At 39.3% G+C, this 24,713-nt stretch overlaps 1 protein-coding gene across 3 annotated transcripts in view; it reads left to right on the top strand.

Moving 5' to 3' along the window:
* The window catches only part of zmat4a (zinc finger, matrin-type 4a), a 69,616-nt gene that overhangs the window by 27,240 nt on the left and 17,663 nt on the right, over window positions 1-24,713 (top strand). For 2 of the 3 annotated variants that reach the window (XM_037258899.1, XM_037258896.1), the window contains exons 5-6: window positions 6,221-6,442; window positions 11,600-11,696. In XM_037258899.1, the coding sequence (XP_037114794.1) occupies window positions 6,221-6,442; window positions 11,600-11,696 (319 nt within the window). Of the gene's footprint in view, window positions 1-6,220; window positions 6,443-11,599; window positions 11,697-17,595; window positions 17,757-24,713 lie in introns of those variants that run through there. The other variant, XM_037258898.1, reaches the window with a different exon arrangement.

The raw sequence follows: 24,713 nt of genomic DNA, 5'->3' as shown, positions 1-24,713 counted from the left end.
CACTTGTTACAATGCATTACGCAAAGATCCAATTATGGTTAAGCAATGCGAGAACCAAAGCAGATTTTCCGCTGTTCCAGACAAGACTTTCTGCAAATCAAAAACTCTATGTAAAACAAGAACATGATGCATAACACATTGTTTGTAGCTTAAACAAAGCTGTTTGTAACAACTGTACTATATCTGACACATGTGTTTGAATGGTAAGTGATATCTATAAATAATTATTAATTATTAATCATTACATGATTAGTCACTTATTGTATACTAGTTCCCTAATCAGACTTATGTGTTCCTATTCAGTGACCATTATTGTGCCTGTGAATGACTGGCAACCAGTGCAGGGTCGAGTCGGCCTTTTGCCAAAAAGATAACTTTGCTTTCCCTGTAACACTCAACAGAATCAGAACCAGCTTTATTCAACCATGTACTGTACTGTACTCACATTATCGTTATTGGATATTCATACTCAAATCCATCAAAGTCCTCATCTGTATCTGAATTAAACAGTTGGGCATTAAACGTGCTGTTCTCATTCGTCATTGTCGGTGTCAAACTCATCACGTTGCTGTTCGGCAATGATCCCGGCTTTCCAGAAAGCTTGAATTGTGTCTCGTAAGCATTTCTCTTTGTCTATACCATTTTAGAGGGTCTAAATACTGTTTGCTTTGCACAAACAGATAGTATATATTTATCAATCGTGGCGGAGGTACATACTCTACGCATTACGTACAGTTCACTGATTTGTTTAACGCGCTGGCCTACGTAGTTTACATTAAACGTAATGTCCTCTGATTGGTTCATCGCTGTTATCTTGTGTATTTTGCGTATCACTTAGTGATTGCTGTCAGCTTGCGTCCCTTTGGCGGCAGCCACACAACAATTTATAGATTTTGGAATTCCGTCTACATAAAATACACACCATATTAAAAGGCACACGTTTGTTTTTTTGAGAAAATTAAAGGCTTTTGAGTGCGCCTTATAGTGCGAAAAAAATCAGTACATTGAAAAGCTACGCATTATGTCTAAGGGCTGGGTATTGATACAGGGGTAACGATATGTTAGAATAAGCCTCTAAGGCACTTGTGATTAGCTAGGTAGCTTGAGCTTTGACGTTATATTGCTGTAACCTTTCTCTTGCTTTTACTGGCTATCCCTTCTCTATGATACTCTTTGCACATATGTAGAAGTTGATCTCAGTTAAGACTACAAGGTCACACATTGTCACACAGACTAGGCAGAGTCGCCCCCTTGCAGGAGGACGGCCCAAAGTGGTATAAGAATAGGAACCTTGGAGGTGGGGGTTAGACCTTCTTCCGCAATCTCGCAGAGAAGGCTCCACAGTTGTGTATCGATCTTCCTGGCATACATCAAATAGTTAAACTGAGAAGGCAGCCTCCTGGTAATTACTGTTAGCATAGCGAGCATTAAAGATAAAGAACAGGGACAATATCTAACAGATACGATACTGTATGTTTTGGGATACTTGTGTATTTGTGCCTTCAAGTTATGTAATCAGAGAAAGCCATAAGCAATTGACTGGCGACCGGTTCAGGGTGTAGCCCACCTGCCGCCAAAAGACCGCTGGAATAGGCATGCCTCGTGAGGCACGTGAGGCTAAACCAGTTCTGATGATGGCTGGATGGATGGACGGCTGGATGGCTGGATGGATGGTTGGGTGGGGTTGGGTGTATGGATGGATCGATGGATGGATATACATATTTTCAAAGGCAATGTTTTAACAACATAAATATTTTCTCTGTTGTCCAAGGACAGCTGGGATAGACCCTGACCATCAGGATAAACAGTTCAGAAAATGGATGGATGAATGTTTTTAATTTATACTATAGAAGTGTGTCTCAATTTCATGACAATAAATAAATGTGGGTATCAGGGTGACAACAGTTGAGAACCACTGATTCAGTTGACACTAAACTTCAACTGGGAGTTGCAATAAATAGCCTGAAGCCTTTTTATGAAGGTTTTTCACTAGCCTGGTCTGCTCATTGTGAAGTGAATTGACCTGAACTGCGTTCACTGCAACCATACAGCATTCGCATCTCAAGTTTGATCTCCCAAGTCAAAGCAAAAAAAACAACAACTGAGCAACAGCTCATTCTTTCAAAATCTTGTTCATCAAATCACTCATATCTTAAGACACTACTGTATTATATTTTCACAAAATAACAATTAACTAATAACTAAATGTGACTAATGCTAGAATTTGTTTTAAATGCAACCAAAATGCAGACCGACAGCAACACATACGCGTGTACATGTTGGCCTTTTAAAGTGCAAGCTAGTCAGCACAATGCAACTGACAGTGAAGTATTGGACCTTTAATAAGCCGTGATCAGCTGCCAAGTAACAATGTCTATGGCCCTCCTCATGCAGTCAAGTGAAAAATAAGCTGTTATCTCCATTAAATGCCTGAAGAGGAAAACCTAAATTCTACTTGACAAATGGAATAAAGAGCCTGTTCTTCCCGTTGCTGCCCACTTGTGTCTCAATGCATGGTTACCACAGTTAACCTGAACACATGCTGTTTTGCAATGAGGGCTCTATAGTGCCAATAAGCGCTTTTATTTCAATTCCTGTAACACTGTGTGACTGAATTTGCGGCCCACTCAAATCTGTAACTGCTGTCTTATGGTATTATAAAACAGCCAAAGTTTCAAAGAAAGGTTTAAAAGCTGAGTTTGGCTTCCAAGTAGTGTTCCCATTCTGAACATTGATCACAAAATTGAGTTAAAAGCTTCAAGTCTGAGAATGTCCAAGCATCGGACTTGATCTCAAACTCCCATTTGCGAAGTCAGGGGTGTGACCCACTGAGCCACTTGGTTTTTTTTTCTCTCTCTTCTCAAATGCACTTAATATTTGTTGCAAAAAAGGGCAGGATAATAAATTTAAAGTTTGAAGTTACAATATGAGTATTTATCTTTATGTACATTTAAACGTTCAAGATGGAACCCAATAATGGTTACATAAGAGCATTTGTATACTCGTGCGATTAGCTGCAAATTACATACTATAATCTGATTAGTAGTGGAGAACTACAAATTCCTGGGTGTTCGCCTTAACAACAAACTGGACTCATGCCCTGTACAAGAAGGGCCAGAGTCGCCTCCACCTGCTGAGGAGACTGAGGTCCTTCGGTGTGTGCAGGGCTCTCCTCGGGACCTTCTATGACTCTGTGGTGGCCTCAGCCATCCTCTACGCTGTGGTCTGCTGGGGTGGGGGCAGTACGGACCGGGACAGGGGGAGACTAAATAAGATGGTCAGGAGAGCGAGCTCGGTCCTGGGCTGTCCCCTGGACTCCATTGAGATTGTGGGTGAGAGGAGGACGTTAATTAAATTGAAATCCATCATGGACAACAGCTCTCACCCCCTCCATGACATTGTGCGGTCCCTGAGCAGCTCCTTTAGCAGCAGACTATTACACCCACGGTGTAGGAAGGAACGATTCCGCAGGTCCTTCATTCCCTCTGCTGTCAGACTCTACAACATGCGTGGCACCTGATAAAATAGTTTTGTCTCTACCGCTACTCGCGGCACTTGTCTTTGTCCTTGTCTGTTATTTATCCTTTTTTGAATTTGGCACTTGTATTCTTGCACTCTTATATGCTGCTGTGACAAGTAAATTTCCCCGCTGTGGGATGAATAAAGTTCTATCATCATCATCATTAGTCTACTAACAGCGATTACAGTCTGTGAATAATCAAAATAACCGAGTGTGACCGCTGTTTTTATACGGCTTATCCTCACTTGGGCCAAGAGTGATCTGGCTGCCAGCCCTTTGCAGGACATAAATTGATTAACATGCATTTACACTCACATACACATATGGAGGATTTAGAGTCTTCAATTAACCAAACTTCAGGAAGGCTGGAACCCCCATTCTCAGCACTGTGAAGCAAATATGATAATCATTTGTGCACCATGCTGCCACGTTTCAGAGTTCAGGATGATATTATCCATCCATCCATCCATCCATCCGTCCATTATCTGTATTTCTTGTCTTGTCTCCACGGGAGGTCGTGGGTATGTTGGAGCCTATCCCAGCAATCTACAACAACAGCAAAAGGTTTTCTTTGTGTTTTTGGTAAACTGACTTGAACATCCATCCATCAATTTTCTGTACCGCATGTCCCCACGGGGGTCGCGGGCGTGCTGGAGCCTATCCAAGCAATCATCGGGCAGTAGGCGGGGGACACCCCTAAACTGGTTGCCAGCCACACAGGGACGCAAAACCATTCGCACATGCACTCACACCTAGGGGAAATTTGGAGTGCTCAATCGGCCTGCCAAGCATGTTTTTGGGATGTGGGAGGAAACTGGAGTGCCCGGAGAAAACCCACGCGGAGGAGAACATGCAAACTCCACACAGAGAGGGCCGGAGGTGCAATCAAACCTGCACCCTCCTAACTGTGAGGCGGACGTGCTAACCAGTGCGCCACCGAGCCGCCTTATTATTATTATTATTATTATTATTATTATTATTATTGTAGTTGACTAGTTGCTCATTTGATAGATTGTGCAATAGCAATAAAGCATCAGTGAGTCATTTAAAAACCCAAGTCAACTCTTTATCTGTTGTATTATAAGATGTTGAGTTATACATTTGTATCATTTACAAAAATGTGAAGAAAAAAATAGCTTATATTTTTAGTTTAAAAGTCTCAGAACAACTTCTCTGTAGATGAATGTTGTGGAAATGCTCCCGCAAGCTAGTAAGTTGTGGATGTTAAAGGAAGTGACATTCGTGGGAGCTACTCTGCCCCCAGCCTTGACAATTGGAATCCAGCCAGAATATGAGAATTGCACTCCACATCCAAATACACTACAGTTGCATGAACACCCGGATTGATAATAAATAATTATCATTATTGCAAGTCCAGACAGTAAAATCTAAAATAATTGGGACGCAAGCCCTTGCATTACTTGGATTTGGTTTGATTTAACCCCAAATATAAGGCATATCATCAGCTTGTGCTATATGGGTCAGTGAACATTCAGAATGCCTGAGTAGAAGCACAGTGGGCCTATCTTTTAGGTCACTAAAGCTGTGTGCAGTGCTCTAGCAGTTGATAAAAATGTAATTCTTATGACATCAATATGTCGCTCTGTCAAGTTCTATTCCAGACTTGCATCTGAAATTTGTCTTAAAGTTTTAATGGGCATTATGTAGCCCAAAAGATGTTGTACAGAAAACCATCTGTCCGGAGACAAACAGGAAATTTAATTAAGGCTCTTCCATCCCAGATTGTGTTGATTCTCATTAAGGTTTATATTGAGACATTAATACCAACACCTTCATGACCTTCACGGGTGAATGAGGCAAAAATGCTCAGCTAGGCACTGTTGTTGGTGAATAAGACTAGGATCCCAAGAGGATCTCCATGTGCAAAAAAAGAAAAACAAAACAGATGGTCTGACCAAATGACGTGTTGAAATTAAAAGCTTTTATTTACCTCCGTGGTATGTTCTTGTCCTGACAGATCTTTTGCCAGTCTGGTGCTGGTAATGTTATTATTTTGTGATTAAACACACTCAGCAGTTAGAATACTGAAATAAGACAATAATGTTTAATTATAGTCATTAAAGTCAGTATCATCTAGAATATGTATGGCTATATAGATCACATTTACAATAAAGCAAGACTGTAGTAACTGGATTTGACGTTAAAATATCAAAAAGTAATTCTATATTCTCGATGATCAAACTGTTTCTCATTCATTTATATGACATATTTTACATTAAAATATATTCACTGCAGAAGACAGCCAGAATAGGCTCCAGCATGCGTGCGACTCTCTTGAGGCTCAGCTGTTCCGATAATGGATGGATGAATGGATATTATCAACATTCATGACTGCCACATTGTAGTTCCAATTTAACCTTTGGTGTAGGGATTTTACTCAAGTGATTAAACCTTTCTCTCGCTTCTCAAGTGATTAAACATTTCTCTCTCTTGTGCAAGCCACATGACCAATTCCAATTTAACTGAACTGTTTACTTGGCCACGGGTTACAATTCCTTGAAATTCTGTCATTTGAATGTAAACCTTATCTGTCATCAGTTCACAATGACATGCATGCAAGTTGTTCAAAGTCTACAAGCATTGTAAAGCCAGAAATATAAAAAATCTGATACCAACATAATTTGCTATTCTAAACTTGCTACAAAGCGCAATCCAATGTTTTGTCCTGTTTTTCCTCAGAGGCCTCTCCCAGTCCTGTAAAGAGCTCTCCAGACTCATCTCCCATTACCTACCCGCGACAACAACGCGACTCGGATCGGTACTGCCAACTATGCAACGCTTGGTTCAACAACCCCGGCATGGCCCAGCAGCATTATGATGGTAAAAAGCACAAGAAGAATGCTGCCCGAGCAGACTTGCTGGAGCAGCTGGGCAAGACTCTGGACATGGGGGATATGAAAGGTAGGGAAGCCTGACTGACCTCTTCATTTCATGTCGCTAGTGTTTGTTTAACTGCTGAATTTTAAATGGATAGACTGCTATTCTAAAGCTCTTGTCGGTTTATCTTTGGCATATGCTTGTTTTTTTCCCGAAAGCTAAGTGTAAATGTCAGGGCATTGCACAGTAGGCCGTACTGTTAAATCAACCTGTCAGGAGATAATGACAGCGAGTCGTGAGCTGAGTTGTAACTTCAATTTATTAAAGCTCTGGCCTTATTTATATGTTGGTTAAGCGGACCCTGGGCAATCCGATTGGTACAAGACATCAACGAGAAATAATAACCGTGTGAGGATACAAAACATCAGAGAGAAAATAAAGACATCAGAGAGTGTGGAGGAACAAATTGGGTGGTGACAGTTTGCTGCTGCTACAATCCTGTGTGAGAGGGCGTAGGAATTGGTAAATATCATCCCATCAGTCAGAGTCAACTTTTCAAAGTAAGAAATGACAATTTTTTCACAACCATTCCTACGTAAACACACTGTTGAACCATGCTAACTGGCATTTTCAAGTGAGTGCGTTGGATCTTTTTGCCTACAGTTAAGCTGTTAAATGACATCACATTGTTTATAAACTTAGAAGGGATTTAGAGATTGGGTAACGACGCATGACCAGGACTCTACGTTAAACTATCAATAAAAGAAGCCCATAGATTTATGATCATATTTAGGAGAATAATGATAGTCCATCCTTCACATTTTTTACCTTATACTCATATGGGCCTGTACCGCTGTGCAAGCAAAGAAAAAAAATGGAGTGGAGTTTCAGTAATCAGGATGTTCTCAATAAGATTTAGTCGAATGGGTTGAATAACAGCACACAAGAAGTGTCATTCTGAAGAAAAGGGGAAATCCATATTTAGATGAATAAGTTATTTACTAGTCACTTTATATTAAAAGTTTTGGTACATTTTTGTCCAAAATAAATATTAAAAATTAAACTGCAACCAAGGGCGACTATGTGGCGCACTGGTTAGCACGTCTGCCTCACAGTTAGGAGTGTGCCGGTTCGATTCCACCTCCGGCCCTCCCATGTTCTCCCTGTGCCCGCGTGGGTTTTCTCTGGGCACTCCGGTTTCCTCCCACATCCCAAAAATCATGCTTGGTAGGCCAATTGAGCACTCCAAATTGCCCTTAGGTGTGAGTGCGGATGGTTGTTCGTCTCTGTGTGCCCTGTGATCAGCTGGCAACTGGTTCAGGGTATCCCCCGCCTACTGGCTGATGACTGCTGGGAAAGGCTCCAGCACGCCTGCAACAACAAGCGGTATAGAATGGGATGGACGGATGGAAACTGCAGCCAAATCATTTAGGGGGGCTTAATAACATCAGCCCCCCACGGATGCCAGCTTGACCTACAGAGTAGTACGTCAGTCAAACATCACTTCCTATAATGTTTTACAGAGTGCTGATTGCTTAGCTATCAGCCCGGGCTTTTAACTCAGTGGTCAGTGGTCAGTGCTCTGCACTCCCTACCCAGAAATGGTAGCAAAGTGAATCTGAGCCACTAGTTCGGGGGGCAGTAAGAAGCCACCTTTGATGCTCAACATGTCATGTTTCCAAGCAAATACCCACACAATGACAAAAAAATAAATAAAAGCAGAGGGTCCCATTCTGTGATGAGACAGTCATTATGCCTGCTTTAAGCGCCATGATAGGACGATATTGGTTGAGCTGCCAATGTCTCTGATATGCCTGATAGATAAATAATTTGGGGTGCTGCATGTGTTTTTAGTATTGTACCAGAAAGGAAAGTGGTCCAGTTATCAATTAGCTGATTCATAGGAGGAGCATAACAACACAATCCGCGCTGCAAAACAAAGTTAATAGTTAATAGTAACTGTTACATATTGCATAACGACATATAGAGCTAAAACATACTAGTGGTGGCCAATAGGTATTTGTAGCAGCCTGCCACAAACAAATAGATATGTGGGAAACACTTGCGCTGTAATGAGTTATTTTGCGCATCCAATGTCATTAATTGGCTCTGTAAATTAGGATATTACGGCTCATCACAAAATCAATACAAAATATTGCCCAATCCGATAAAGTCAATCAGATCAATGGAAAAGTTTCATATTTAAGGTGGCAAAATGTCTGTGTGGTCTGACGATACCTGATTGCCTTTGGCTGAGCGTGATGGACATGTTGGTGTAAGAAAAAAAAAGGCAGCTTCATCACTGAATCATGTGCATGGTCCTCACTGTTCAAGCCAGTGAGGTCAGTAATACTGGATGCCTCAACTGGCTTGTGTTAGTTTTGGCAATTTTATGTAGTGTACAAAAAATAGGTAATCTGAATACCTCAATCTACCATCTGAATTTCAGGGTTGGAAGTTCTGGCCTTCTTGTGTTCAGTCTTGTATAGGCATATTGATGCAGGCTTTTCATGCACTGTTGTTTTGAAGCTATTATAGTCATTCTAGAATCGACTAATATTTCACAAGCTTTTAATCTTAGAGAGGTGAAGGATGTTGTCGCTTATGTCACAATATGTCAATAACAATTATACAATGTCTTTCCAGCTGGTGGCATACTGGCTGCCAGAAGACCAGAAGTACCCAAGAGAGATTAAAAGGCATTCAAATGTGACCACACTGAATGAGACAGACAATTTGGTACAGTTCAGAGGACATAGTCTAAACCTAAGGCCTGATTGATTTGTTTTGTTCGTAAGTGGATGACAGCTAGTTGATGCTAAAAGGGTAGATTGTTTTCTACAGAGCTAAAATGACATATAATATAAATAATAATGTAAAATAATATGATACATAATATTAACAGTAATACTACTTCTACTACAACACCTATGACTAACAGTACTACTACTACTACTACTAATAATAATTAATAATAATAATGATCATAATAATGATAATGATTTTTTCTGGTTCGTACGTATATGGTATGTTATTTCTCTTTTCAATCATCAGAGATTATTATAAGTTAAGTACAGCCATCATTTGCCATGTGTTTAGTCTTTTATACAAGAATGCATTTGTGTCACATAAATTGCTGCACTATTCCTGAATGACACAAATTAATTCTCTTGCCTCTATCATTTTGTAATGAAGTGGTAAATCATCCTATCAGACCCAAGCAAGTATCATGTTTTGAAGAATAAAATGCAGTGGACATGGTTGGTGGTAAACCTCTGGATGAGGATTGGGAGTGGGTTGGCTGAATGAGCCTGCTTTTGCTGCCAAAGCACTTCTGTACATCTTGTCTTTGCCACTTTGATCTCATTTTCTTGTTTATTTGATGCTGCTTTTCCCTCTATTTGACCCCAGCATCATCTTCTCAATCTGCTCAGTCCGCTGATATAATTTGCAGCCTGACTCTGCAGATGTACATATGATGAAATACTCAGCAGCTCCCATGAAAGGAGTCCCATAACCCTGGAATGTGCTGCATTGTTGTAGAAATAAATGGTCATCCATAAAAACATAGAAAGGTGAAATTACAAAATATAGAGGCCCAATTGTTATAATAGTCATTATAGTACCATTTTGTTCATGTATTTGGCAGGAACAGTAGCCATAGCGTGACCAAACTGCTTTGTTCCAACAGTTCTATTGGACATTGTTGTTGTTTTTTCTTATTGTTGTTTTTTGAGAAGTTTTGTTTGTTTGTTTGTTTGTTTGTTTGTTTGTTTGTTTGTTAATAATAATAATAATACTATTAAAAATAATATTTACATTATTGGTGTTTGTAATATTTACAAACACCAATAATGTAAATATTAGCCTGAGAGGAAAGGTGGCGAGTCGACCTCATACAGTAGTTTTCCGTGGCTGTGGTCCATCCTGATTCTCCCTTCTATGAAGTTAACAAAAACAAATTACTGTGTTGTTTTCTGTTGCTCTGTGGATGGAAAGGATTCAGGACAACTGAGAGCGGAACATTGATGAGGCCAGAAGGCTTAAGGGACAATACCATGAGTTTAGAGCCGAAGGCAGCTGAAATGATTGATACTCAGGCTGTTGAGTAATCCAATAGTTTGAAAAGCAAGCAGTCAAGGCCCACCACAGAACAGAGCAGACATCTCATAATTCATAAGAATAAAAAGTCTGTGTTGAAATGGCAGGATTTTGTGACCAAAAAAAAAAGACCTAGATAAGTCATGTCAAAACGTTTTATACCATTAACGTGTCCATTTTTGGAGTAAAGTAAAAAACAAATAAAATAATCTGGTTTCACAAGTTTGCCCACCCTCATGTTGCTGTGTTCAGAATTAACCAAGCACAAAAACTCAAGTTGAATAGGAATCTGTAAACACAGAAAACTGCTTTGGGAGAAGCCTGTGGCCATAGTCACAGTGTGCTGAAATAACACACCTGCAAGGAAATTAAGTTTTGTATGTAATATGGCGTGACTCCTTCTTTTCTCAGCCCATATATTTTTAAAACGTGATTTGAAAAATGGTCACACAAGAGTTAACTTTTGCCCGTGTTCCCTCTCATTTTGTCTGCATTACACTCGTACAGCTTTGCATGTTGGCTTGCCCCAGCCTTTCAGACGCAGAAATTTAGATACAAAATCAACCATTGCACTTCATCTCAGGTATGATAAATCACATTACCGTATTTTCCGCACTATAAGGCACACCTAAAAATCTCAAATTTTCTCAAAAGCCGACAGTGCGCCTTATAATCAGGTGCACCTTATATATAGACCAATATTGAGCCACTACAGCAGGCGTGTCCAAAGTCCGGCCCGCGGGCCAAATGTATATATCTTATATATGGACAAAGTTTTAAAATGGGCAATTCATTGAAGGTGCCCTTTTCATCCGGTGCGCCTTATATATGGACAAAGTTTTAAAATGGGCCATTCATTGAAGGTGCGCCTTATAATCCGGTGCGCCTTATAGTGCGGAAAATACGGTATGTGTTGCTAAAATGTGCAAAATCAACTGTGCAGAAGTTTTGCACTTTAAGCACATGCAGTCCTGGTTGTGCCGGCCGGGTTAGTCGAACAGCTTCCAATCTAATTGCTTGATCAATCAAGTATGCACAAGCCTGCAGTAAATTGGACCCTCAAAGTTGCTCAGCCTAGAGTGATTGATTTCACATACACACAGCCTCTAAAGTGGATGTACTTTGTTTTTGTACTTCCAGGTCTGAAACGAAGCTATACCTGTGAAGTGTGCAGCGTGACATTGAATTCGGTGGCACAGTACCACGCGCATCTGCAAGGCTCAAAGCACCAAAACAAGTGAGTTGATCACGCCACTGTGGGGTCCCAAAGTCGAGCTCGTTTTAAGTAATGATGTTGATGTACCTAATGCCAAATGCTACTTCTCATTTTGGCATTTTCCTGGCTTTCATCTGTGTCCTTGAAATCCCCTGCACCCCAGGAAGGCCTGTGTGCATTTTAGATACAGCACATTTCACATTGCATGCATTAATCATGAGAATATTGTGGAACGAGGCAATGCTGGGAATGAAATTTTAGATGGGCTTAATTTGCTGGGGGCATCCGGGTAGTCCCATTACAGTTTATCTTCTTCCCAAAAGCTGTGAACCAAGTATATCTCATTGGGTAAAAAAAAAAGTAGAAAATCAATAATATTTGTAATCTTCCAAAAGCTGGTTATGGTAACAATATCTGCTTTACTGTCAGAGGATCCAGATCTCCATTGGCACATCTCTGAGAGGACGTTTTCCCCATGCTAGTATGGGATTTATCGGAATTTTCTCACAAATTCCCCAAACATGGGCGAACATAGTACTCTGAATTGTTTATAGGCGTAAATGTGATTTTGAATGGTTGTCTGCATATACGTATATGTGCCCAGTTGACAACCAAATCTGTGTTTATGATGCCTTTCATCAGAGGTCAGCTGTGATAGGTGCCTGTCCTGTGACGCGGTCTGAAAAATGGATCGAGGGATTTAGAGAAGTGCACAAAACAACATAGTAATTCATTTTAACGTTGCTGTTAAATCAGCAAATTATATGGGCAGTTTCTGTAACCATTCAGGATCAGAAGATCTCCCTTAAAAACTCACTGCAGACCAAAATACATAAATTGACTTGTTTAAATATGTAAACAGATTTTTGCTCTGGTAAATGAGAAATGGTCTTTTACTTGTATAGTAAGGACTAATAAGGACCTCAAAGCGCTTCACACTGACTTCCTCATTTACCTACTGATAGCACATTATTCATTTATTTATTTATGCATTTATTTATGCATTTATTTATGCATTCATTCATTCATTCATATTAAACCAAAGCAGGGCCACCTCAGGAATTTGTTTGACAGATAATACATGACTTGCTTCTTCAGGAATTAATTCCTCCTGTGAGGCAGATTCTTGTTGCACAAATCCACAGGGATGCTGGCTACACAAGACCTGACATACCGTTTAACAGCTCCATGCTTTAGTCACGCATGCCTGCACTGCTTGTTGGAGCTGTGGGGTTTCCATGCACATCTGCTGTTCCAGTCTCTGTCACACACAAGCACACATACCTGCTTACAGATGCATGAACAGTACCTATACTGAGCAGGCTCCTACAGGGAATTCAAACCACACGCGAACCCCCGAGGCCACCACTTCCTCCACAACCAGCCTTATTTACCCCCATGTAATCCACAACTAGGCATCTGTTAATTTTTCTCGGTCATTTGCTTAATGTAATCTTCCAGTGTATAGTTGATGTAACATTTAGTCATTTTTATATACTGCCTATATAAGGGGTTGCCAACTTAAACGATGGATGAGGGCACCATTTTACAACAACGCTACTGGGACTGCATTGCACCGCACACTTCCTCACCAGATGTATGAAAAAAAAAGGCTATTTTTAGTATGGACAAATCATGTGCTTATGTCAACTCAATTGTAAAACATGTTTCAGAATCAGAAACTTTCTATTGTCCCTTAACTAATGTTGGAGCAGGAACACATTGAGGACAAGGCACACAATGACAAAATAACATAACATAAAACGTAATTTAAAACAATCTAAAACCCAGACTCAAGAAGACAACAAAATAAAATGAAACAAGTCAAGTCAAATTTATTTTTATATAGCCATTAATCACAAAAACATCTCAAAGGGCTTCACATGGCCACTGTTGACCATTAATCTCGACATCCCGTGATCTTAAACCCCAGGAGGGCAAGGTAAATCCCAACTGGGGAAAAATGAGATACCTTGAAAAGGGCCCACCAATGGGAGGACGATCGGGCTGCGATAGCTGTCAACATTTACCACACAATATTAAACAATGCAAAGAAAAGGGAATGTAGATGTCCATAATCAAATAAAGAGCTGCAGAAAGACAGCCTCAGTCATTGTGGCAGCGCCTGTGGGAAGGTGGTCCACCTCAGCTCTCGTCGCTAACTTCATTTTAAATATGAATTTAATTTCTTTTAGTTACACCGTAAATTATATTGTTTTAATGAACTGCCGATCAGAGACTGTGGATCATGTGGAACATTAAATTTAACTGAATGTTTTATTGTGCATAAAAAAAAACTGGTTTGCATTTATATTTTAGATTGTAATTTGTTAATTCCCATGTCACTATTAAAATGTATTTTTATTTTAAAAAAGTAGATCCACCCCATTACCTTTTACTTTTTAACACATTGACACACCTACATATGATGACGTATAGAAACTTGACTGAATGCAATTTGCTAATGACTGCTTTTGAAGTGTAATTGGCAGGCTTGGGGTGTTTCTGCAACCTTTGTTTCATGCCCTCTCAGGCATGGCAATCTCCAAAGCCCAAAGCCCACTCCATCCTGCTACTACAAATAGCCATCACCTTCCTAATGTTTGTCTTCCTTTCTGCTGAACCCATAACACTCCTTGCATGATTCATTGCCCCATAGAATAAGCAATTTGATTAAAAAAAAAAGAAAAATATGAATTCTTGAATACACAACTATTGTTTTGAGGACATTTCCTTCCGCAATTTAAAGCAGTTTGCAGGTGCTTTAACATCTGTAACATGCTTTCATGAAAAGGGTAAAGAATTATGGAACAATGTACACACCTTATTTTTATGTCTTGTAGAAATGAGCCCATTTAGAGCTTATCCAATTTAATGACTCTGGGGTGACGGTTATAAAAATTAGCTCAATTTTGATAATGTAATTCAGAACGGCTTGCGCATACACAATTTGGTTAATGCCAGATAACTTGAGATTCACTTGGTTGTTTGCCTTCACACTTGAGGGGTGATGCAACCTGAAAGCAAACTATTTGCAATTAAAAACTCATTTGTCTTATGTTCCATAATGATTTAAAAGAAAACATATCACGGAAATAATGAAATATGGTTTGAAGATAGATACAGTACGTGCTATTTATAAATGACTACATCAGTAGGAAAAGCAATGTTATGAAACATTGGTGACAAAAAAGTGGTTCCTGTGCACTGAAGCAGAAAACAGCTGCATCCACTTTTCGGGAGGTAATATTGTTCCAACACTCATCCTCCAGTTGTTTAATGACTGTCATTTAGAGCATCACACAGCCAGAACTCTACAGAGCGCAAGGCCATTTTCACACCGTGGAACTATTAGTTGCTCAGCAAGGGGGGACAAATTTCCATGACAAGATATTCTCCTAGGCATTGGCAGTTACAGATTAGGTTGGACAAATGACAAAAGCGACACTACATGCTTTTGACTTTGATGCCTGATTTTGCTGATCAAGTCTCAAAATTAAAACCAAGCACACTACGTATGTGCAGCTTTTCAGTGCAAAGCAGGATATGGTAAATCTCAAAAGTGCCTCTTCCTTTTCAACACCACGTGGTAAGCCAAGAAATTAGCTACATCATATCAAATTTATCATTTCAAAAAACAATTTGTATGACAAAAATAACTCCTAAAAATTAAGGTAAACATTGCCACCAAAAAAGCATAAATTATTATAATTAATTTTAGCCAGGTATCCTACTGCCCTTTATTGAACATAGAATCAAATATGTAACCCACGTTTGTATAGCAAGGCAGCTTGTGTTGTACATTTCATACACAAAGTAAATAAATGAGCTCCACAAAATTAATAGTATAATATCAAAATCATCAAAAACAAAGTACTGTCATGGATGAGGTAGGGCAACCATGTGCAACACCATCCCTTTTTTTAGGGTAAAGGGAAAAAGAAGTAGAAGAAACAGAACTGTCCAAGGTGCTGATGGTGTGGAAATGCGACAAATACAGAAGATATATTTTGCTAAAATTACTTAATTGAAGTGTACTCGTGGTGGTCCCACGTTACGGTCTTGCTGAGGAAAGGGAGCATAATGTAAAGTTTGGTCAATATCTTTTGTCCCGATTTTTGTGTCTAGTCTTGTATTTGCCAGAATAATCTCCCTCTCTACCTTTAATGCACGGCGCCATGCTGGAACGGGTGACGTCATGTCATTGACATCCCTTTCACCCACCATTTGTTATTGAGTGGATAGCCAGATTGCTTGCCTTTGGATGGAAATCATTTCATTCACAAGGTGACTTTAATATTTTTACTAGGTGACTTTAATACTTTCACTACGTGACTTTAATAAGCCGCCATATGAGAGAGAAAGTCCACTGTGCGCCAGGTAGTCCGCCAAGCAACCACCGGCACATCTACAAATTTGGTTACAAAAAGTAGACTCGATTTTTTTATTCAGTAAAAGCAGGTCTAACTCATGGCGTTGGCAGCGTCGCAGGATTTGTGTTGTTGAACGAGGTGGAGTCAGACAAATTTGGCGCAGCGGACTTGTGTGGTTTTAGTCATCAGATTTCATTCATAAATATGACAACAGCATGGGACAACCTCTCTGAATCATTGTAGAAATCAATATTGTCATCCTTAATATGTTTTATCCTGTCTATCCTTACCGAGCGTCACAACTAGGGGAAGGGGTCACACAGGAGTCGGTGCACAAACAGGGATGCAAGGCGATCGGCCTTCAATTTCCTGTGGATGTCAGATACGTGACAAACTTCATCATTTATACCATCTAATCTGCCGGACCCCAGCGAGTCAATTTCTGCATTGGTGCACTTTCACCGCACTGATTTCAATCAGAATGGATTGGAGCGCACTTTGTTTGGCCGCTCGTCTTGGTCTATTCCATAATGGTGCACTATGGCGCAAATACCCCGTTATGCCCAATGCTACCTGTGTCTAGGAAAATACTAAATGAAACAAACCCCCACTCAGGCGTACAGTTAGACGCCACTTTTTGCTAGACTTGCCCTGTGCACAAAATTGGGCCCCCAAGTATCTTCTGGATATCCACACGCATTCCTGCTGGACATAAAATGGCAGCTTTGCTTGAAAAACCTTAATACCAATAATCATGGCACATGACAATAATAATAATAAAAAAATAAAAATAATAAAAATAATAATGATATCCATCCATCCATTTTCTGTACCGCTTTGTCCCCACAGGGGTCGCGGGCATGCTGAAGCCTATCCCAGCAGATAATAATAATAATAACAGAACCAAGGAATGTCGACCTAACTTAATTAACAGATAAATGCACCCCAATGGCAGTGAAAGGCTAGCTACTGACATCTCATGAGCTGCAACAGTAAGCGATAGCCTTGAGCTATTAAAGAAACTCTGCATGCATGTCCCTTTAGTTTCTTCTTTTTTCAGCCACCTGATCCAGTCTAAATTTTGTTCGTTCCAACTCACCTAGTTGGCCATCATCCACTTGTCTCATTATCCTTTCCTTTCTATATGCCCCTTGATCAACGTGTTGACGTGTGGTTGAGCAAGTGATTGATTAAAAAATTACTCCAGCATGCTGACTAGATTGTCATTCAGACCCTGCAGTTGTACTGCCAGATGGATCGTTTATCCTTATACTAGACCATGCTGGCACTGTACTTGGTGCAGTTACAACACTACTAACAAATAATTTAAATGAAACTATGTATGAAACCAACAATATTTTGTCTCTATGCGTGTGCATGTGCGTGCGGCTGCAATGAGATACGTTTTCGTGTGTTAGTTAATGGTTTTTATTATGTTTTAGTTGTATCATGAGTGAACCACATTGAATAAATGCATTGATGAATATTTTATCATTGAAGATACAGTATTGGTAATTCAACTTTTCCTGTCTCTGTTCCTCCAACAGTCTGAAAAATCAAATATGTGTCCAGTGAACATGAGACAAACCAGCAACACTGAATTGATGTCAGACAAGCTGTGGTCAGCTTGCCCTACTTTTTTTCTGCCTCTACTCTGCAAACTGTCTTCACTCACTCGTCTGTCTTGAATGAATACATTTTTCATTTTCATTTATTTGTTTATTGTCTTTCCTGTTGCTGCATTGCATCAGCTATCTCACAGGAAAGTGATGGGGTAGGGGTCAGGGGGGTCTACCCACAACAGGACAGTGAAAAGATTATCTTTGCATGGCTGTAAGTAAGTATTACATTTACATGACAGCCCATCTGTTGAAGCTGTTTGAACATTTATTTTATGCTGCCAGTCGAACAGAATTACAATCAGTTGGTTCATGGCAGCATTTCTGCATTAAATAAATAAAGTGGTTGTTTGCATTACAAAGGTATGCTGTAATACCTACCTACAATAAATATTTATTTATTTATTTATTTATTTATTTATTTATTTATTTATTTATATGGTATTTGTTTTCCTATTTTGCATGAAATGGCAATAATAAGTTTGGACCAATTGTGTAAATTGCAGTTTCATACTATACATTTTATGCAATGTAAGAAATTACTATTGTAAAATTGTTTAGAGATGAGCAAAGTTAATGATACAGTTACATCTAGATTAAACATAAACTATTAAGACCAGAAACAAACTACTGACATTACACAATAACAAAATGTACTCTGTGTAAATCCTAACCAATCACAATGTATTGCTTTTAAATTACTGTTGGAACACATTTCCATTGTGATTTGGGCTGTCTGAATTTGTCGCATTCATAACAGCAACTATTTTGTGTTAGCTTGAAATCTGTAATACTTGTGTTTTATTTCACATTATAACTCAAAATAGGGCGGCACGGTGACGCACGAGTTAGCACGTCCACCTCACGGTTCAGTGGTCCAGGGTTCGACTCCGGCCCCCGCCTTCCTGTGCGGAGTTTGCTTGTTCTCCCCGTGCCTGTGCAGGTTTTCTCCGGGTAATCCAATTTCCTCCCACATTCCAAAAACATGCATGGTAGGCCGATTGATCACTCCAAAATTGTCCGTAGGTGTGATTGTGACTGTGGATGGTTATTGCCTACCGCTGAAATACTGCTGGAATAGGCTACAGCAAACCCGTGACCCTCGTGACAATAAGTAGCCCGGAAGATGAATACATATTAAATTCCAATATATAATATTGATTAGTATAATTGGGATGAGTGGTCAACATAGCCTTGAACTCATGGAATGACCAGCAGCTAGAAAGACTTGGTAACATCACACTATCATCACACAGATCAGATCACCATTGTTAGTTTAGATTTCTATTTTTATATATTTTAATGTCATTTTATTTTCAATTTGAAAGTCAATTTCCACTCCCTTTTCAAGGTTAACTACAGTGCAGGTCACAAATTATGTGTTTGACTAAAATTATAACAGTAAACAGGTTTTCTTCCTACAGAACTGCAGTTTTTTTTTTCCATGCATTACTTTGTGTATGTGGTTAAATAATATTGACTTTGGAATGATTCCTCTGGTTAGGACAACTTCCGTTTAGTGTTGTCTTCATCTCAGGGAAATGGATTATATTTTTATGTGTGTATGTGGCTGCTGTAGAGAAATGTGTGTATATATTTGTCAGCATATGTACATATATATATATATAGAAACTTCATTTCACTTCTCAAATATCACTGTGTTTGTCTGCTATATGATATATTTAACTGAAATTGCTGATTCGAACAACGAATGATTTATAAAGGAAAATCTTAAAAATGATCAGGGGTGCCCAAACATATGTAGGGTTCAATACATAGTAACGTTTTGAAATAATTTCATTTGTTCAGAAGTTATTCACTGCTGTTAGAGGTTCAGACTCCGAGCTTACAAGGTAATTCCAGGTGCTGTATGAACTGCAAAGCTGTGGGGTAAAAATGTAACTTTGACTCATCCATGAAAGCATTCTATTTTCACCTTTACTGGCAGCTGGAATCACATAACGATGACTTTGTAATGCTGATTAAGGGAAAACAACATAATGATAGCTCAACCAGTCAAAAATGAGATGCTACTGTTGACAATGCAAACTAAACCTTTATATAAATATATGTTTTTATATTGCAAATAAAAATTGCATGTGTGATGTGAAATATTGCAAGTTGGGGAAAAAAACAATGTGAGATTTGCTTAGCTCATTTAGAGCAAGAACAATAGATTTTCAACAGGCACACCTAAATCTCGATTTAACTTGCTTCGATCTTCCGTGATTTTCTGTCTAACGTGGTTTGGTCATGGACCCCAATTTTTTTTGTCATAAATACGTTTTCAAGTAGTATTTTAAAATTACCGATATAAGGACCGTGTGAAGCTAAATGACTAGCGCGTAAACCCGAGTGCTAGCCCTGGATAGCGGCCTTAGCGGAAACACCTCATCCACACAGTCACTCACAGGTCAAAGAGCGTGGCCGGACACAGTATTGGAATAAGTGGCTGCTTTATTATCTTCCATTTAATAGACATAGCATCACAACGACTTGCATAATATTGTCAGCTGCGTATTATTTCTTTTTTAAGAAAATGCTGCTGACCTCAACTCCGGACCTCGTGAGTCGATGGGGAGAATACTTCGAAGACCTCCTCAATTCCGCCGACACGCCTTCCAATGTGGAAGCAGGGCCTGGAGACTCTGAGGTGGACTGGATGGATGGATGGATGGATGGATGGATGGATGGATGGATGGATGGATGGATGGATGGATGGATGGATGGATGGATGGATGGATGGATGGATGGATGGATGGATGGATGGATGGATGGATGGATGGATGGTGTCAACAGACTTCGATGTGTGGGGAGCGTTCAAGGTGACAGATGGCAAACGGCTGCCCAACAACATGCATGACGTAAATTAAAACAAGAAAGAACCCTGCCTAAAATCATGCCTGTCTAAAAAAGACTTTCTGTACAACGCGCTTTCGGGGTTAACGCGTTTCCCAAATTATGGACCCCAAACAACGCGTAAAATCGAGATTTAGGTGTATTATTCAAACATCACCCCCATCTTTCATCCAATAACGCCCTTGTGCTTTGGGTAATGTGCTTCATCGTGTCTGGAAAATACAAAATAAAAGACACTTACTCTTACAAAGATTGCATGACTTTTTATTGGCAGGGCAACCTGAAATGTGGACTCATTTTTTTGGTCAACAATTGAATACAGTTGTTAGCCAGCTTAAACTAAGGATGCATTGGTTGGCCTCTTATGAAGGTTTAGCTACGGAAATGTCTGAACAATATCCTAACATGCAATTTATGCTGCGATCAAGGAACACCAACACTATACACCACAGATCTACAACTGCGGTCCTTGAGGGCAGCTATCCTGCATGTTTTAGATGTTTCCCTCCGCCAATACATCTGATTCAAATGAGCAGCCTATCAGCAAGCTTTTTAGGAGCTTGATATCAATCTTGGCAGCAGCAACAAAAATTACTGTGTGTGTGTGTGTGCGTGTGCGTGCGTGCGTGCGTGCGTGCGTGCATACGTGCGCGTGTGCACGCGTGCGTGTATAGACTTTCAGGACAGCTGAGCAACAATGGTAGATTTAGCTTTTTGCTTTTCTAACAAATTCTTTGTTTCAATTCTAAATCCCACTATATTAACAAGTGTCCATTTTGCACTTTGCATGGAAATGTTTTGTCAAGTGTCTTTTACTAGCATGTCTTTACACTTGTTTTAACCACTTTAGTGTTGTTTTCTCTTCTTCTCTGTTCATTTGTGGGGTTAAATACAAGAAGACAAATGCAAATGCCAGCTCTAACATGTTTTAATCGACAAAGCCAGGATGGATGGCTATTGATATCAGTTGAAGAGACAAATTGCACTCTGGCCCCAACTTGAATACCATGGCCCTGGGGGTGTGTAACATGAAAACAAAGGTTTCATTGGAGTTGAGCTTTGACAAGACAATGGGAAACAAATACAAATGTACTTTCTGGGAAAATGTAATTTCCGGAAGGAATTGTATGGAGGGCGGCAAGGCTTTGCACTGGTTAGTATTTATGCCTCAAAGTTCAGAGGTGCGGAGGTTCCGGCTCACTCCAAATTGTCCGTAGCTGTGAGTGTGAGTGCAAATGGTTGTCTATGTGTGCCCTGCGATTGGCTGGCAACCAGTTCAGGGTGTACCACGCCCTAAGAAAGCTGGGGTAGACTCCGGATATGCCCACGACCTTTGTGAGGATAAGCGGTTCAGAAAATTGATTGATGGAATTGTATTCAGTAAATTTCCGTTGTTCATAAAGACATTTTTCTAAAATCATAACTCGTAGGCATACTATTCTACAACTACTGCTTCGGGTTTAAAGTCAGAAACGGATTAAAAGGAGGGTATGGCTTCCAAGCTGATTGTTCCTTACAAAATTGAGTAAAAAAATTGATGATGTAACCTTGAAATTAAAAATAAAGTTTTAAAGAAGAGTATCAAAGGTCAGTTTGTCTTTGAAGCAGAATTCCCATTTTTACAAGCTGTTGCAAATTTGAGATAAAAGTTCAGGTCTGAGAATACCCAAGCACAGATTTGATCACAAAGCCCCCATGTCCAAAGCCAAGGGTGCTAACCACCGTGCCATAGAGATAGCGGTCATACCACAACAGTAGAGTTTCAAAGAGACATTTCAGGTTTCAAAGGCTGCCCCAAAAGTACCTGACTTGACTTGACTATCCTCCTGACTGTCTGAATTTCAGTGCTTTTAGTGCATAGGTATTCTTTTGATATTGAGAAATGTGGTTTGCAGAGATGGTATCATTTTGAAAATACTGGCTGAGTAAGATAAGAACTACGAAAAGCTCCAGCCTGCAGGCTGAAGAACATCTAAGCGAGGGAAATCTGTGGGGGTTGCCACATTTCTGACTGTGCCTTTGAAGAAGGACCATGATTATTTCAAGAACCAGTGCTATAAGTAAATATCTTGCGTGTTTTTTCTTTCACACTCATCTGCTCACTTTAGTGAGAATGAAAAATATATACAGTATTTTGAGGAAGCCAAGTACAAGTGTGCTGAGTGCATTAAAAATCTGTAATTGATCTTTCCAGAAGTGAAGTTTATCGTATAATTATTGAAGTGTGCATTTGATGGAATTCACTATTAGGGAGACAAAGAGTGGCCATCTTTTTTTTAATCTTCAAATGCTAGGTAGAATATTCAGTTCAGACCTCAACTCAGCTATAGTAAGGGCCATTGTACTCTAGTGAGCAGAACAGGTAGTGAAACAAATCTTTCTTTCGATGCAATCCCTAATCCATTGGTCTCAGTTTGGAATGCTTCTCTGAAAGTAATTTGAAACCAAATAAGAAGTCTACTTTAAAGAATTCCAAAATTACAAAGTAGGAATGATTAAGTATTTGGTGGGATCCTAAGCTTTAATCCATCATCTGATCCATCTCCTTATACAGACCCAGTAATGCCTATTGATGAAGGAAAGTGATTTTTTTTTCATCCTTGCATACAAGGTGGCTAAATGTTGCTTGGCAAAGAATATGAATACAATATTTAATATCATGTTAATAATATTTTTGGCATCACAATTTCCTTTGGGTGGATCAGAGTATTATCTTCTCTTTTTACATTACAACTGAGACAAATTCTAACCATGAGCTATTCTTACCTTGCAAAAATGCATGATTAAGCCTGTGAGGACATTTGGCACACGCATTAAACAAGGCCTCGCTGTGGCCAAATGACTAATTAACTCAGTTTAATGAAGCAAAACATAGCAGGGATAAAAAAATGTCTTTGAATTCATTTACTATTACTCTACCCTTCATGAGCCACCATATTGTGGTGGAGGGGTTTGAGTGTCCTAGTTTTCATAAGGTAAGTTGCCTGGGGCTTTATGCCCCTGGCAGGGTCATCTGTGGTAAACCGTCCTAGTTGAGCCATGAGACAATTCCCAGACCAACCTAGGAATTTTTTCTAATCCCTAATTTTCTATCTATTATATGGTGTGTGTGTGTGCGTGTGTGTGTGTGTGTGTGTATGTATGTATATATACGTATATATATATATATATATATATATATATATATATATATACATATATATATATATATATATATATATATATATATATATATATATATATACATACACACACACACATCAACTGCAATATCTCAAAGAGAATGTCTACTTCATCTGTCAAGAGGCAGAGCATGAATAAAGTATTGTCTGTCTCATTTCCAGTTGTGTGCCAAATAGTGGTGTTAACAAGCTCTGGCTGAATCACTGCTGCTTACACAGGCATGAGACAAGTAATTGCCACTGCTCAATGATATATGAGGGTCATATTGATTTGTGGTTCCACCAAGGCTGTTTTTCCACTGAATGATATAGAGCCCTATTTGTACTAAAGTAATTGAACTGTATTGTTCTTACTGCTGTGCGTTTCAATATCAGCCTGTGAACGACAAAAAAAAAACTTTGAAAAACATGCCATATCCTGCAAGTTGATACATATGATTAAACAGTATTGAAAGAATCTATAGTCCTCATAGCCTTAAAATATCATGTAATTTTTATTTTTAATGATTTGGCATTTTGTATATAAATCCTCAGGGGACACTTTCAAACTTTAATGGAAAAACACAGGAAATCATTATTTATGTTACCATTAATGTTTTTACGTACATTGTGAAAACTTACTACCTGCTGTATTTCATGTCTAGAGATTGTTTGAATCCAAGGCAATGTGAAGACTTTGGAAATATTCCATATTGCAAAGGCTGATTTTCATGACAGTCATGGGGAAACACACAGTTTACACAAACAAGCATTTGTAGCAAATTTTGCGCACTCATTCAATTTAAATGTTGTTCAAATGTTGGAGGAAACGAGAGTGGAAGAGAGGATGAGGAATCTACAAAAGAAGACTGCAGTCTGGATTTAAAACCTCAGAACTTTAAGACAGATGTGTTAACCACCATAACAGAGTGCTGCCAACTTTGGACACTTATTAATTAAATGTTTACTTTATTCGAAAATGAAAGGGCTTGTTCTGATTTTATTTCTTGATGTAAACATGAAGTA

The sequence above is a fragment of the Syngnathus acus genome, chromosome 9 (assembly GCF_901709675.1).
Source record: "Syngnathus acus chromosome 9, fSynAcu1.2, whole genome shotgun sequence".
In the NCBI taxonomy this organism is placed as follows: Eukaryota; Metazoa; Chordata; class Actinopteri; order Syngnathiformes; family Syngnathidae; genus Syngnathus; species Syngnathus acus.
The sequence above is the reverse complement of the archived record's forward strand: the minus strand, read 5'-3'. Positions and strand labels throughout refer to the sequence as shown.